Source organism: Calypte anna, chromosome 7 (genome assembly GCF_003957555.1).
Source record: "Calypte anna isolate BGI_N300 chromosome 7, bCalAnn1_v1.p, whole genome shotgun sequence".
NCBI lineage: Eukaryota > Metazoa > Chordata > Aves > Apodiformes > Trochilidae > Calypte > Calypte anna.
This window is the reverse complement of record NC_044253.1, coordinates 27,967,827-27,985,052: the sequence shown is the minus strand read 5'-3', so window position 1 is coordinate 27,985,052 and position 17,226 is coordinate 27,967,827. Positions and strand designations below refer to the sequence as shown.

At 43.6% G+C, this 17,226-nt stretch overlaps 1 protein-coding gene across 10 annotated transcripts in view; it reads right to left on the bottom strand.

Moving 5' to 3' along the window:
• Nucleotides 1-17,226, bottom strand: part of LRRFIP1 (LRR binding FLII interacting protein 1) — a 102,454-nt gene that overhangs the window by 48,046 nt on the left and 37,182 nt on the right. For 6 of the 10 annotated variants that reach the window (XM_030453910.1, XM_030453911.1, XM_030453903.1 and 3 more), the window contains exons 2-3: nucleotides 8,543-8,629; nucleotides 1,546-1,563 (exon numbers count right to left, since the gene is read on the bottom strand). In XM_030453910.1, the coding sequence (XP_030309770.1) occupies nucleotides 1,546-1,563; nucleotides 8,543-8,629 (105 nt within the window). Of the gene's footprint in view, nucleotides 1-1,545; nucleotides 1,564-8,542; nucleotides 8,630-13,361; nucleotides 13,424-17,226 lie in introns of those variants that run through there. The other 4 variants (XM_030453912.1, XM_030453908.1, XM_030453909.1 and 1 more) reach the window with 2 other exon arrangements.

Genomic DNA, 17,226 nt, shown 5'->3' with positions numbered 1-17,226 from the left:
GGTGGGCTGTTCCAGAGCCTGACTACTCTCTCAGTAAAGAGGTTTTTCTTAATGTACCCTAAACCTCCCATGCCAGAACTTCAGGCCATTTCCTGTAGTCCTATCATGATTTACTCAAGAGAAGAGGCCAACATCCACCTCGCTACATCCTCCTTTCCTTTGTAGAGAGGAGAAACATCTCCACTCAGCCTTCTCCAAGCTCAACATTCCCAGTTCCCTCAGCCTCTCCTCACAGGACTTGTTTTCCAAACCCTTCACCAGCTTGGTTGCCCTTCTCTGAGCTCTCTCCAACACCTCAATGTCTCTCTTACAGCGAGGTGCCCAGAGCTGAACACAGGACTTGAGGTGCAGCCACAGCAGTGCTGAGTACAGGGGCACCATCACTTCCCTTCTCCTGATGCACACACTATTCCTGATACAGGTGAATTACCAGAGAAGTTAATGAATGCAATTGCACTGAAACTATTTTTAGTTTTTTATTTTAGAACTATTTTTTAATTTAGTCTTATAAACCCCACATTTCATGCTGGACTCAACAGGCAACACTTGGAAGCCTCAGAAGTTTTGCCCCCTCATCCACACCCCATTTCTTTCACCAAGCCACCCATTCTGTTCTACTGGGTTTGAGGAGCTGCAAGGGTTAAAGGGAGAAATGCTGCTTATACATTCACTTGGTCTTTAGCTAGACTTTGCCAGACTCAAGTTGCCTTCTACCCTGAAAAGTGATATTGCAATTAAATAATTGATGACATTTCTACCATTGAGAGAGAATTCCAGATCAGTAAGTGATAGTGAAAATGCTAGACCTGCAAACTCACACAGGGATGTCGTGAGGCTGAGCCTAACCCACTTATCTTCTCATCCATGTCAGTACACCAGCAGTAAACAACCTCCTTGTATCCCACAGGGCTGTGTATGCACCAGAAGATTAAATTAGGTGCTATCAAGGAGATTGATAACAAGCCTGTTGATCCATGGGCAGATGTCAATTTGAGTCACTCAGTACATAGTCAACTCCTCAAATAAAGTCAAGAGTAAGAGACATTTGTGACCAGATTTATGGGGTCAGGATTAAATACCAGAGCACATGATTTGAGTAGCTGTCTACACACACACACACACACCCACACACACACATCCAGAGGTGAACAGCATTTCCATGCATATCCAGAGGAGAACAGCATTTCCAAGAAGCACACACAGTGCTGGGTCAAGCGAGTGAAACGTGCAGCTGGCTTGCCAGAACAAAACAAACAGGCTGTGGGTTTAAAGCACATTTATCACTCATCAAGCAATAAAAACATCCCAGGAAAGAAAAAGAAAAGAAAAAAAGAAAAAAAAAAAAAAAGAAAAAAAGAAAAAAAATATTAAAACAGGTAGAAAAGTATAGGCTTGAAGGCATATATGCTCTCTCCCTCACTGCAAAATCTCCTTGGGGCTATTTTGCATTCCAGGTACCAGCAGTTCACATGCACGATGACCTTCAGGACTTGCATGCATGGGAACACACACATGCAAACAAGAATGACTGAGAGCAAGCCCTACCTTCTGAACTTGATAAATCTAGGGGGAAAGGGAAGAAAAAAGGAAACAAAAAGCTAGCATGAATGAATAAATAATGCAATGCTCCACAGCTCAGTCTAAAGGAAATATATAGGAAAACACAGATACAAATTGTTCACATCACAGCACTGTGGAGTTAGGCCATACGACAGCAGCCTTTACACTCTAGTCTACCTACACCTGAAAAGCTAAGCCCCCCCCCCCCAATCCCTGTGTCCGTGCTTGCCAGGGTCCTGGAGGCACATTCAGCCTCATCCAGCCATCAGCAAGAACCTCCCAGTTTTCCAGCCTCCCCCCTGCAAAGTAACAGATGCTCAACATTCACCTGGGAAGACAGGAGTGCATCTACAATCACAAAGAAGCAAACAGCATTAACTACAGAAAAATCTGCTTTCCTTTTATGGACAAATTTTGTCCTTAACTGAGGCAGCAGAGCTAAAAACGCATCCATGTCAAACACCTTTCAAATGAGTACAGCACGATATCAGCCTGTTACAAGCCTCTGAAAAATTACTGCATATATTCAACTGGTTGGAAGTCACCCTTGCAAGATCTCTGCAGGTTGCTTTTTCAGTGTTTCCAGAGAGGTTCAAACCATTTTCAGGCCCTAATAAATTCACTGTTGACTCCACAAAATTGTTCTACAGTCTTGAGCCATTTGAATAATATACAAAAGCATTACAACCACAGTAACACATCTGAATTTTTTTGAGATGGAGAACTGCCCCTGACTGATCACCTTTATAAATCCACATATATGAAAATAGAAAATGTGGAATTTTTTTTTCTTGCATCTCCTAGCATTTCTAAAGCAATAAACACCTCTTGTTCAAAACCACCTAACTGGCTACACAAAGACAGAAGGAAATTGCAGCTTCATTCTCTACACTTCTCTACTGAACACTCAGCTTTGAACTGTAGGCTACCTACCACAGCTCTGGTCTGGAAGCCCTCAGCTGCCTTAAAAGCAGTGATAGTGAATACACACCACCAGCAGCCCCTCTGATCTTCAACCTGAGGAACAATATCACTGCTCTGACTCCATTCTGCCCGCTGGTCCACAGGCTGCAGGGCCTATATCCCTGTTTTGTGATATTCTCTGGATCCTGCCATCGATTGCTCTCCTGGGCCATCTCTGATGAACCCAGATGCCAAAACTGGGAAGCAAAGCACTCCTCTTTCAGACCCTGTTTCCACGGCCCAAATAAGTTCCCCTTCACAAAGGCAAACTGCAAAATTCATCTCCATAGCCCACAAGTATTAATTCCCATTCCTACAAGCATGGGAGGATGATCAGGACCTAGATTTAAAGCTAACATTCACACACACTGATCACCTCTCTTATATTTACTAAGAAAACCTTGAAATGTAAAATGAACTAAACCTTCCCACAGCTCCTAGATGGCACACTGACTGATCCTTGGTTTCTCTCTTGCACATTCTGAGCACCTTCCACCCACATGCAGGAGCCACCACTGTTTTACATGTGGCAGCTACCACACAGCTCTTCAACCTTTAAACTCTCTCTTCCCCATGCCTCTTGTCTTATCCACACTTCAAGACAACAGCATGGAAGTTCTGTTTTCCAAACCCTGGTGCTTCAGGTTTGGTGTAGCAGGATTTCCCATGGGGTGCAAAGCAAGACACACAAGAGGTCTTGGTCCAGGACCCTGACGGCCAACAGATAACATGGCCCTTGGTCAGGGACGGCACAGGGATAAAGCCAGATGCAACATGCTGACTGTCCAAATGTTTTATATAACTTGGAAATTTTTTTGTCATTTATTAGCTAACAGGCATTACAACAGCTTGCCCCCAAAGTGACTGCTCTCTCATCAATGTACTGTCCTCCTCAGATACGATGTTACAGAAGAAAACAAACACTTCTGAACAGTAATGTCTATTGCAGGTATGTCCCTACAAAGAGCTTAGCAGAGTGAAGAGACCAATCACCAGACAAATGCCTTCTACAGCATTTTCTGTCACTATCATATGATTAAAAATGTCTTTTTCTCCACAGTATTTGTGGCAGACTACTTCCCTGGTTTCATAATCATATTAGGTTCCCTACAAAAGTAAAGTTTTTCACAGAAGTAACTTTTGAACATGACACAGCAAGCCAGTGAAGCATGGTTGGAAGGCAGAAATTCAGTCTACTAAAGCCACCTTCAATATTGTTCCTCTCCAAATTTTTCTATGCATCTTTACACCAGTTGTATAAGAAAGACTCAGCTCAGCCAATGCAAACCTCCTTAATTTCCTCTCTGTGTGTATAAGCACCAAGTTTTCTGTCAGACTTTGTCCTGCCACTCATGACACAAGAATTCTGCTTTTCTGTTGTTTTTCCTGCACTACCTGGGATTTTAAATGGCTTCAGACAATCCTGGATGCCAATGAGACACATTGACTCAGATTGGACTTGGGGGCACCAAATACTGGTAAGGGATGGAGGGGCCCAAGTCCCAGTCAAAACAGGATGGGTCAGCAGCTCAAGAGTGTTGGCAACTCTTTGGCCCACATTAAGTTGGCTTTTTACTAAATTCACTACATTTCATTACATTTACTAAGTTCACTACATGCTCAAGGAACTAACACAGAAAAAAAGAAACCCAGCACAGGAAGTACTGGTAACATATTTTACACCAAAAGAATATGATTCCAAAGGAGGGAAAGTACATGCAAATGAGTATACTGATAAAGAATGAATTCACAAAACAGCAAAGCCAAGTTTTGTGCTGAGCCCTTAAAGTGAGAGCCAAAAATGAAGTGAGGAGACAAGCATAATGTAGCTGCTTTGAACTAAAAGTACAGGCTCATCTGCTGTGAAAATTCATCCTCCTTATCCTGCAGATTAAGGAGTGGGAGATCATTCTCTTTTCACTCCTGGCACTAATATCAGCTTAAATTGTGGTCTCCAAGTGCCAGTCCTCAAAAAGACATTTGAAGTGTTGCCAGCAGAACACACAGAAGGTACTCCTACATAAAACATTCTCTACAATTAGCTGCAGCTTTTATGTGTCTTGAAATATTACTGTCAAGGATTTCTTGGGAAAAAAAAGCTTTAATATATCTTATGCCAAACTTCTCAGGAAAAAAAAAAAAAGATACATACAAAAAAATTCTTTCCATTTTACCTGGTAGGTCCATGAGAATTAGCTTGCTACTCAGAAAAAAACTGAGCTGACAGCTCCAGACTTGCTCTTCTACATGAATCAAAAATAAGTATCTGAATTCACACAAGAATTTGTCTCAGTACCAAGCACATCTCTGCACTGAGAGCCAAACAGACTGACTTTGTAAAAGACAACGTTTCTAAACTCCACAGCACCATGGCATGGGAAAAAAACCAAGACCCATCACAGTTCTGCCTCCCACCAGCTGGATGGGTACAAGTGACCTGGAAACAGGCAAAGGTGCAAGTGTCATATATTATGAAGATGCTGTGGCATTGCCTCCCCTGAGAGCTCTCCTGTACTGTCTTACCATGGATGGAACCCCATCAGAAAACCTGCTGTGATCTCCTGATTTATTATTTACATCTTTGGTGGATAACAACAACAAAGCAGCATAGATGAAGTTAGAAATGTTCAAGTAGTTACTTTTACTAGATGTGTGCTTTTATTAGAGTCTCAGGTCAAGAAGCCCTTCCTCTACTAAATACATAAACATATATCTGATTCAAGACTGACCACCTCCCTTATCTTCATAAATTAACATACAGCAAATCATGATTCCTGTGCCCATTTTCTTTCTTCAGCTTCAGAAGCCACTTTTCATTTACCTGGCTTATAGTTTCCTATTGCACGTGCACTCAAGCTCTTCCTCCTATCTTCCTCTCCCTGGAAAAAATCCACATTGGCACCCTTACCCTTCTTTCTGGGTTCTGCTGCCTGGCAAGAGAAGATGCCACATGATGGGGTGTTACCACCTCTGGAACACACCTGCAGCCCTGCCCCACCACAGCCTTCCACTATAATTTTCTCACACCTCACCCTGCAATTCAGTGTGTTTGCTTTCACAAGTCCATCCATTTCTGCTATTTGATTCCTCCACCTATTTTTCTGCTACAGTGATATGCTTCTTCACACTACGTTTCCTAAAGAATTCTTAGTCCACTGGCCTTACCATCCCCTAAAGCCCAGCTGCCTGCCACAAGCTCCTTCTGAAAGGACAGGAGCTCATCAAGAGTGTGGCTGCTGATGAATGCAATTTTGAATTTAAAAAAAAAAAGACTATGCAGCAACTTGTGCTGTCAATTACGTGTGCTACATGAAATAATATCTGTCAAAAGAAGAGTTCCATATGATATGATGTAACACTCACCATTTACCAATGAGCTTTACTACACAGCTGTGACCAAATACTTGGTGCACTCTTCACATATGGTTCTTCATACAGAACCACCACACAGTCTTTCTCTTTTTTCTAATGAGGTTTACGTTCATTGTATCTACAGAAACATCTATAAGGGAAAAAAATCTCAAATACCTGGTGCTTTCAAATTGATATTTCTTTTGGAATAGCAACTAAACATTAGTTAAATCACACATGTATGCACATGATGCAAAAGTCAGCCAGTTAGCTTAAAATTAAGAGAATGAAACACAGCTTAAGAAACAATGGGTGGGAAAGGAGATGATTTCCAGTCCAAATTCAAATAGTAAAACCCCTTCACTGCCAGCAACAGCTATATTGCCAGGTGTATATCTTGTAATGGGAACATCTGGAAACTTAAATATATTCTCAAGTAATCCATCCTCCACAATAAGCCTGTCAGGGCATGTACACTGCTTTAAGCACGAACAAGTACATGTCATGCAATAAATTTATTTATTGCTTTTTAACTCCTACACCTGGCTCTAAAAAGGCTTTGGAAATTGTAAAAAGTAAGTGGTTTAAGTTATGGTTATTTAGTATGGCAGTAGTGGGAATATGCTATTTATCTGTCTGAGAAGTTTGTGAAGGCAAATGAACATGGTAGACAACAAGCTATAGAGACACCAGCCCCACAGTGCTCCTTCAAGGATGGGGTAAGTGCCAAATCTCCTTCATGGATCACTGCTTGGGATTTGCTATGTTTGTGTTTTCTTTTATTGTATTTGTACTTTTGGAAATTAAAAACTTCCTGCAGCCATCATTACTAGCCCTATCTTGGGGACTGAGATCAAGCTATCTGAAAAAAATTACAAAATATCCAAGTTTGCAAAATACCAAATAAATGTGTAGTCACAGAATGCAATTTATGCCAGTGAATTACAAAACAGACTGAAGTGAATATTTGGCTTTGCTTTCACTGGATTTGGTATTTCAGAGTGACACCCCGGACCACCTCTGACTTCTCTATACAAAGAAGTTTTCACAGTTTCACAGTTTTCAGATCTCTGGCTCTTTAGCTATTAACTGCAGGAGCACGCACGCAAGCTTTAGTTTTCAACCCAACATTTCCATTTACTAGGACACCCATTGCAGCATCAGCTTTTATACTCTTTAAGGAGGTAATCAGCTGCTCTAAAGTTATCTGCAAATTAACAGTAACAACACTGCCAGCTGCCAAGACACCTGCATTTAGTCTGCTGCCCAAACAAGCACTTGAGTCGTTGTTTACCATGGCTCTTCCAAAGGCTGCTCAGCAACTCCCATCACCCAGGCTGTAGACAACAGCAGGCAACTTGACAGTACCAACACTCATCTGCAGTCCAGGCCTTCTGACTGTGGTCCAGGTTGCAAGTAACATCCTTCAAAAGGCAGCAACGGCAGCAGAAAACAGCTCCTCTCTCCCACAAGCCCTGTGCTTGCAGCAACATTCCCCCACAACTCTTAGTCCTGGTGGGCTTGCAGAGAAATCTAAAACCCACTGGGGCTACAGGGTGCTAAGGCACATCCAAACATGCCTCAGGTAGGTAAGATACTCCAGCACAAGCTGAGCACAGGCAGACTCCTCAAGCACTCCTGTTCCAGGCTGATTACTGCAGCCTGCACCACAACCAGTCTGCTATCACGTCCCAATTCACTGATCAGAACTGAAACCGAGTAATTCTCTGCATCATAAAGCAAAGATGTACACTTATTTTTATTGCATATTCCCACACCCTGCTCCCAAACTCCTTACTTCTTCTCTTTCCTTCAAGATCTGTTTGGAAAAATACCTGCTGACCCTATTATGCCTACTCTGCTGTTTCACTAAATGCACATCAACAAATACCAGCTCTAAGCCCTGCTGGTTCAGTCCACTTGTGCCAATCCATGCTTGCAGCCCTGTTTCAACAGCACTGCTCTAGCTTCCAGAGCTTCAAAACAAACAGTGCTCTCAGGTTCTTGGAGAGAATAACATTTAGTACAGCTCCTGCTTGTCAAAAACAACAGGAACAGAAGAAGCCTTTTGGGTCCTTATAGTCCCTTACAAACAATCTGACACTGGAAGCCCATTATCTCCCATGAGCAGAGGCACAGTAACTTTACCGAAGGTATAAAATCAATTCTTCCTGAATTTGGGTGAGACCACCAGGCACACAACACAAACACTCTGGAGAAGGAAATGTTCTCCCAATTTCAGATTCTATTGTTCCTTCTGCCAACAGCAAGTTGTCATTTTTACAAGTGGAGGCAACCACAATGCCAGCTTCACAGCAACAAAACAGCTTCCAGGTAAAGACTTCCACATTCTGAAGAAGTTATAAGAATTCAACCCCCAATGCACACAGAAGCTGTGCAACTTCAAAGCTCAACATTAAACAATGATTACTAAATAACCATCAGTATTTTCTGTGAATAATTACACTGGCTTCACCAAGATAAAATTCTTGCCATAATCTATGGCAATTTCCCAGTTTATTTTATCTGCAATCTTACGACCAACATTAGCCCTGCACAGACTGTTAATTTTTCAACAAAATACAGATTAACCCTCTGTGCCAGTATCCTGGACTATACTCAGGACAGGTGGTGATCAAAACACCCCCCCCCAGAACCCTGACCATACCTCTTTCTGCTGCCTCTCCAGTTCTTTCATTCGGATCTCCCGTGCCTCTGCCCGTGCTGCTCGCTTTGCTGCAAGTCTTGCTTCAGCCTGTGAATGGGAACAGAGCAGTGAAACAAAAGCCAGACAATTCAACATGAAACATGCTTGTTATGTAGGGCATGGAATAAGGAGACTTGACTTGGCAAGACTGTAAACACATCTGTAGGAGTGAATTCCCTATTGCAAATAATAGCCCTGCCTTCCACAACTTGTTATGCTCCACAGGCAGGTAATACACCCCTGTGTAGAGGGTGTTGGGAAGTTTATTTAATTACTATTTGTGTGGAGAGAGAGGGGAAACCACAAGATTTATTTAAGAAAGATGGGGTTTGCCCTCTTTTTTTTTTTTTTTAACCTGTGTGACACATTACTTTTTATTGAGGAATTTATTTGACCAACAGCAAACACATTATATGTCATTTTTCATAGCTGCTGACACTGCACACACAGACATGGGCACAGGTAAACACTGCTGTTCTGAACAGACTGTGCACAGCTAGGGCTGAAATGATGGAAGCAAGGGCATAGGGAACATGAGAAAATGTACCAACTCAATTCAAGTCTCCAGGCATCTATATTCAAATCCAAACCCCTCTGGTGTGGAAATCTGCCAGTAATAGGTCTTCAGGACACCTACACTGATTCCTCATTTCACCCCAACTTGAAGTGCCAGATCATGCTCTACAGTAACATTTTTTAATATTCTGCTTTTAATTCCAGGCAAAACCAGTTAGTCTTACAGAGAAAAATTTAAAATTAGCTCAAGCTTGGTACAGTGCAACTGCAAGCAGTCTGCTCAGTGTCATTCAGAATAGCCCAGCAGGGAGCAAAAGGCTCAGGTAGTCACCCTGGCTTGTGCCCAAAACGTGTCCCCTCTCACCACTGAAGGGTTCCACTGCTGATGGAGCCAAACACTGGCAGCCTCCAGGCACAGGCATTGCTGCCATGAGCATTTTCAAGGGATCATGGCTTCTGCAGCACTTCTGAAGCAGTTTGACTAAAAATACCACACAGCCCCACTCCTAGGCAATTACTGGGAAGAATCCCTGCCAACCAGAGTTGTGATCTACCTGCAATATTTGGAATCATTTATGACACCCACTAAGTGAACATGCTCCAAGCATTATGCTTGAAGGTAAGAAAACACAGCACTGGAACAAGTGTAATATTAACATGATATAACCTGTTTCTGTTTATCTCAAAATTAATGTTAGTACCTCAAGAAGCACTACTCTAAGTCTGCCTCAGTGCTGAAAACATAGGCCAGAGCTTCAGAGTAAAGCTGAGGAGGCTGTTCTCCAGAAAAGCAGAAGTGTATTATGCTGTCATCAGGCTGGTCATTAAATGATCAACCTGTGCCCTTCATAATCCCATTGCACCATGCTTTAACTGATAAAGTTACTTAACCTGAATAAATGTTTCTGATATTCTGTAGGTGACATTGGTGACAACCCTCATGAGCTCAGAGGAAGTAAAACAAACAGGGCTGGGATGAACCCACACCTAACACTGTGTATGATTTTTATAAACTAAAAGCCTGGTAGCAACCTAACTTCCAGCAAATTCTGCAGCAAGTGTGCAAGAAAACAGGAAGGATTACACACAATCTTTCCTGTGCAGAAGCACAGCTCACCTACAGCCAGAAGGAGCCACATGGTATGATGTTCATAATATGACCTCCCCTGTCACCTACAGACTTCTAAACTAACACAAGAAGGGTGTCAGATTCACTGTGGACCTCTTCCTCAAAAGCAGCAGCACGATTCTACTCATCCGAGTCTGTCAAACCATACTCTGAAGTCTTGGACTCTGTTTTCACATTAATATTCTGTGCTACTAATACCTTGATTTCTTGCATACCCTGCAAACAGCAGCTTTACCTTCAAATTTTTCTTTTTGTGCTGACTAAAACAAAACAGGCTTTGCCTGGATGACTTTGGCCTCCCTCCAGCCCAATCACCTGGCAGAGCTCAGACCCAAGTCACCTCCAAAGGCAGTGAGAGAGACAGGCACCATACCCTTCAAGAGACACAGATGAATGCCATGGAATCACCAATAAATTCATACAGACTTCTGAAATTCAGACTATAAAAGCTAAAATTACAGTCCCAAGTTGCCAGCATAAAAGAACTATTCAACAGATGAAAAAAGTCACTAAGACTGAAGAAACTAATAGTCAAATCATCTAAAATTCAACAGTCACTGAGTGAGCAATACATGCCTCAATCAAAAGTGACAGATCACTGGCAAAAACAGAACAATAAAAAATATGAAGCCTAATTGCACTCATTACAAAGCTTTTGTAATTTCCCTTTTATGAAGTATTGCTCATCTGACAAGAACTGGCACATTCAGCTGTACTGTGCATGCCACACAAAAAAACCTCCCAAGAGGAGGGTTCTATAAAGCTCTGTGGACAAAACCAGGGGAGATGGTAACCACATTCCTGAGATGAACATGGAAAGTCACAGCAGGTAGAGACTAATTGCCTTAATTTTAGTAACTTGCTCAAATCCTCCAACTGCACATCCTGCATTTTTGTCATTTTATTACAGTTGCCCGGAATGCTTTACAGCCACTAAGCTGCAAAACAAGTTGTAAGTAACGCTTGTTGCAAAACACTTGTTGCTTTTGTTGGTCCACTTGCTCTGAGCTGGACACCCATGCTTTCGGGTCACTTTTGTTTTAAAATAAAAATCCAGTCCAACACTGCAGCAGATCTTTATCCATCCTTAAGGAGTTCAATACATTCAGCTTCAGTCAGGGGAAAAGTAAGCAGGTTATAACCTGGTTCACAACCAAAATACAACTGCATCCGAATAAAAAGCCCAGCTGGGTGTTGGGTATCAGCTAGAACTGGTGAGAAGCATCTCCTGCTGTGTGCAGCATGAAGCAGAGGGAGAAGCGGGAGTATGAGAAATGGAGCTGCTGAGAAGTTGCCCACAACCCCCCCGCCCCGTCTCAATACCAATCACCCAGCCCAGGCAAATTCTGGCCTCTGCTGCACCCAGCATGTAATGCACAGTGGTTACGGAAGACATCGCTTCCTGGCCCTGACCAGAGGCTCAGGGAAGCTGCACATTAATTATCATTTTGATGAGAGAATTATTTAGGTGACTTGGTTAGGTAGAGGCCAACGACACACATCCTAAAGGTGTGCATTTTGAGAGCTTTTCCCTTATGAAACGACCAAGAGTTCATTGTTGCCTTGGAAGCCCCAAGTATCTGCCAACAGAGACAGGAAACCATGCTGCTTTTACGAGCAGTGAACCATTACTATGTTGACATGCCACACAGGTACATATGTAAGAATTTCCAATCTATACAAAGCAGTCCTTAATTCCAGTGTACACAAAATTATCTGCTTCTAAGACTAGTAATCAAAGTTAGGATCATTTCTTTTGCCAGCACCAAACCACACTCATGAAGCTTTCTGATCCCACTGTCAGAGAACCTTTAAAGCACAAGTCTGCTGAAGTAAATTGCACCTGCTCGCTGTATACACCTACTACGAAGTCCTCCTGCAATAACTATTCTCAGGCTGATTTAAACTTGCCAATGTGCTTAAGATACAGCCAGAAAGTTGCTTTTGGGGCAAGCATAATTCTGACTGAGGCTGTCCCACTCCTCTATTCTGCATCTATTCTGCATCTATTATCTATCTATTTAGATAAGTCACCTTCATCGGACAAAACAAATGTGGTAAGGTTGTTGTACTTACTTCTTCAGAATTTAAAGTCTATTTAGACAAGTAGTACCTGATATTCAGTATTTCTGTAATACATCTGACCAACACAGTTATCAGGTAAAACTATTGCTAACCCATGGCAAGAATTTTTCCCACCTCCACCTGAGTAACAAGTGAGCAGAACCAGTAAGTTCCAGGAGGTCACCATGAGTTATCATGTGCTCTTTAGCACTGAAACAAGAGTGTCTATAATTGACTTCTGAGTTTAGAGGTCAAACCAACATATTTACCTGATGCTTTCTGCATGAGTTATAAACATAACTTGCACCACCTACTCATATAAGAACGAGCCTATGAATCATGTAGGGCTCGGTCAGTCCACATCCTGCTTACCTCCTCACCTTTCTCTTAAATGCAAACTAGTATCAAAAGGCAGTGTTCAGGAACCTGAACTGACACTGAGACACCAGGATTCCCCCCTAATACCTCGGTACCGAAGCCACCAGGCTCCTCCAACAGCTCCTCGACCCTTCATGTAGGGTGAAAGCTCATGCCAAGGGATGACCAATCCTCCCATTAAAGTTTTACGGGCACGTGAGGCTGTTTGGAAACTTTAGGAAAAACATTTACCGAGTTCATTTGGCCTATCCGGTCCCGTCAGGAGCTGCGCAGTGAGCAGCTTACCTTTTAGTGCTCTTTTTTTTTTTTTTTAACAGAAAGCCTGACAAAGCTCCGTGCATTCTGAAGATGCACCCAACCTGAGGCGTGGGGCTGGCAGTGCCAGCGACAGGAACCTGTCCAGAATAGCCTCTGCAGACCGGCTGTGAGCGGGGCTGAGCTCCAAAGGCCGAGCCCACAGACCCGGGCGGGGCCAAACCCCACTGAGCCCGGCTCTTTCCGAACCCCGAGGTCCCCTATAGAGCGCTGCAAACCCTGCTCAGCCCGCAGACCAGCCCATTTCCCCAACAAGGGGCCGGTGTGAGGCCGGACCGCCGCCTGCCCACCACTGAGGTTCGGGGGCAGGGAGCGGAGCCCGGGCCGAGACCCAGCACCTCCGGTGCCGGTACAGGAGCCCCCACCGGCTCCCCTTACCTGCTGCCGGGCGGCCCGGCTGAGGCAGCCGCTCGCTTCCTCCATGGCTCCCGCCCCTCTGCGGCGCCGCTGCCGCCGGCAGCTCCGGCCCGGCCCGGCCCACCGAGCTCCGGGGGCGGGCGCTGCCGGAGCCGGCCGCGAGGCCAGGGGTTGCTCCAGGATGGATGCAAGGGGAGATGCGAAGCAGAATGGAAGATGCCTGACTCCGCTGAGGAGTGTTCCCAGCTTCTGCTAGTCCCAAATCTCCCCCGCACCCCGGCAATACGCTTCTCTGAAGCGGTCTGTATCGGAGAAAGCGATTCTCAGAGCAGTTTCAAAGCTCAAAACCTCCTTTTTTATGCTCGAGGAGGACAAACAGTCCCAGCAACAAACGGGATACACGGGCTGTATATTCAGCTGCTGCTGCCAGCACCCTGGAAGGTAATGGGCAGAAGCACTCGAACAGACCGTATGTTCACACCAACCTAGATTTGCATCGTGGAAATAAACTGTCGAACTGTTGCAAATTTACTACAACTCTTCAATTATTGTAGAATCACAAACTGATTGGGCTTAGAAGGAACCTTAAAGATCAATCTCTTTCCAAGCCCCCTGCCATGGAGAGGGACACCTCCCACCAGACCAGGTTACTCAAAGCCCCATCCAGCCTGGCCTTGAGCACTTCCATGAGGCAGCCACATCTTCCCTGAGCAACCTGGGCCATCGTCTCACCCACTCTCACAAGAAGAATTTATTCCCAATATCTCTACTTGTATCTGTATGGTGTGTTGAGTTGGGTAAAGTTGAGCTCAAAATGGGTGATCAACATTGGATATGCTGGTGTCAATGTTATACTTTAAGAAAGAGCAATACGCTCTAAGCAGTAAAAAACAGCAAAAGAAAATCAAGCAGAAAACATCAAAAAAAAGCATCTAATCAGGATCTGAGAGCAGAATCAGGGTGCAGAAAAGCAATCAGGAATAGTGGCTGTACAAAAGGTTTCTTGTCATGAGATGGATTAAAAAAAAAAAACAGAAGGATTGGTGGGCACAAGTGTTTTCAAATGGCACTGAACAGAACAGTATTTCAAGAATAATTCAAGGCACACTCTCAGCAGATATCTCAGCTCCATCATAACTAGTATTGCATCTTGATTCCTCCTGATTTCATCAAATCCACCTCTTAATTCCCTCCCCCCATTCTACCTGAAAAACACACACACTAACCCCTTCACAGAGAACAAGAGGGCAGGGAGGAAACCACCAGGGCAGGGAGAATTACTGCAGCTCAAACAGCTCATTTTATCCATTGCAATCCTTCAGCAGGAGCAACAGAAAACAGGGAGAGTCACCCCCTTCCTGGAATGGGATTTTCTGTGGCTGCAGAGCTCCTTAGCAACAAAGCCTCTTGTTCCCTCTGGTCAGCCCCTGCAGGCTGGGGACCCTGCAAAGCCTCCACTCAGCAGCTGACCTCAGCTTTCCCATGATCTGCCAGCCCTGTATGAAGAATCCATTTTTTCACACCAGTAGAACATGTGCTGCCATGGTGCTGACAATATTTTAACTAATTTGTAAGTACAGGCACTATCTGACATTCTAAGGGCAAAACTTCAACTGGATTCACTGACATTCCCTGGTCCCCAGCCTTGTATTACTGTCCCTGGAAAAGTCAACACACTTCCTTTAAATAAAAGGCATTAAGAGATGACTGTCTTGCACCTTGGCCCTGAGAGAAACCTTGCTTGAGGGGAAGTTTTGAATCTGTAAACCAGACTGGGTTTATGGAAGTCATAGAACCACCAACTGGTCTGAGTTGGAAGTGACCTTAAAGATGACCTCATTCCAATCCCCCCACCTTGGGCAGGGACTTCCACCAGACCAGGTTGCTCCCAAGCCCCATCCAGCCTGGCCTTGAACACTTCTAGGGATGGGGTTGCCACAACTCCCTTGGAACAACTGGGCCAGCATCTCACCAACCTCATTGTAAAACATTTCTTCCTTGTTCTAATTTAAATCCACCCTCTTTCAGTTTAAAACTGTTACCCCTTGTCCTCTCACTACATCCCCTGGTTAAAAGTCTCCATTATTCCTCTAAGCCCCTTTTCAGTACTGAAAAGCTGCAGTAAGGTCTCCAAAGTTTCCACCTTTCATTAAACTCCAAATGTTCAGCCTACAAGTGGTGTTTCTGTTGATTTGTATTTTCCTTTGCTACAGGGTAAAGGACCCTACTTCACTGTAAAAAAAAAAAAGAAATCTAACAGATAAATTATGTATCTTTCCCGTGAAGCAGAAACATGCCTCAAAGGTATTGATTTTTAATTAGAAGGAGTGAAGCATAAGATTCTCTAAAAATCTGTAATTGGAGAGACAATGATACACTACAGGCTTGTGTTCAATTTCTTCTTGGAAAACCTGCTGGCTGGAGGGTATGACAGGTAGAGCATAGCAAGATATGTGAAATGAAAGGGGAAAGGGCAGCCAGTCAATATAGTCTGCCCAGAACACTCCATGGGCATTCAGTTAAACATTCAGAGAGCACATGTAACATAAATCTGTGTGTAACAGGTACCCATTTCATCCCTCAGCACAGCCCATCCTGTAGTCCGGAACCAGGCCAACCAGAGGTTATCAGGGAATGCTTTTCTATCCAGGTGCCGTAACATAGCTGGAAGCCTGTTACTTAAGGCTGATAAAAGTTCCTAGCCTGCTGTATTTTCCTTGTCTCTCATCAGCAAGAGCAAAGAACAACTGGAATCTCCAGTAACTGAGGGAAGCCCCTGCAATGCCCTGCAGAGGTGCTTCCTGCCCCTGGAGATGCCCCCAAGCAGGGGATGATCCTGCCTCTGAGCAGGCAGCCTTTCCACTCTATCCTGCAACACCGAGCAAGCCAGTCTGTGGAGCCCAAGATAAAGTGCTGCCCAAATTTCCAGAGGCTTCTCAGCATTTAATTTTGGCATGGTGAACAGTACCAAGCACTGCAGAAATCCAAATATCATCACCAGCTCTGAAGAAGGCACTTCTAGGCTACAGCAGCTCACCCCATGGTAGTTGGAGGCCAGGCACTGAAGTTTCCTCCTCAGGAAAAAACTGTCTTACCTTGTATGTGCACATTTTGACAGCTAAAGAAAGGAAAGGGAATTGATGTTGACTGAAGCATCAGAACAACTCAGCATGAAGAAGTAAGCAAATTTTTATCTTAGCTTAAAACACACAATTTGTTCTGTTTTCCTTGGTTAATGAGAATTAAACTCCCCCTACATTCACTGGCACAGCTGTACAGTTTTTTTTTTTACTATCTGTCACTTGGAAGATACACCAGAGATGTCAGTATAAATACTCACAGAAATAGGCATAAATTACTGAGGACCTCCCAACACACATTTTTCTAATTACTTTCTAAATCAACATAGAACCCAGTATGTTTGGTTTTATTTGGTCTGAGGAAGCACTTCATACCACAGGAGATGACAACACAAAAGACTGCTATGGACCTGCTATGTTCCTACCTTGCTAGGTAGGAACTCAAGAATCAGGAGGTCTTTTTAATATTAGTGAAATTTCATATTTTGGTTACACTGGGCTGACAGCAGTCAAAACACATCAGAATTGATTTTATATGTAATGAGCTCCATTCTGCTTTGCATTTCCAACCCCATCCTGACAGATTTCCCAAGAATAGGAATTCTCTGTACACCTACATGTATACTTTCTTTCTCATCCCTCCTCGTGCTCCAATCTCCATTGTATCTTTTCAGACACTGCTAATAAAAAGGAAGTGAATGTTTCTGTAACTACAGGTACTGAGCCACAGTCTAGGGAGACAGTGATACATTTTTTAATTGATTCCTTCATTTTTTTACTTGACTGTGTTCCAAAGCTATCTGGCA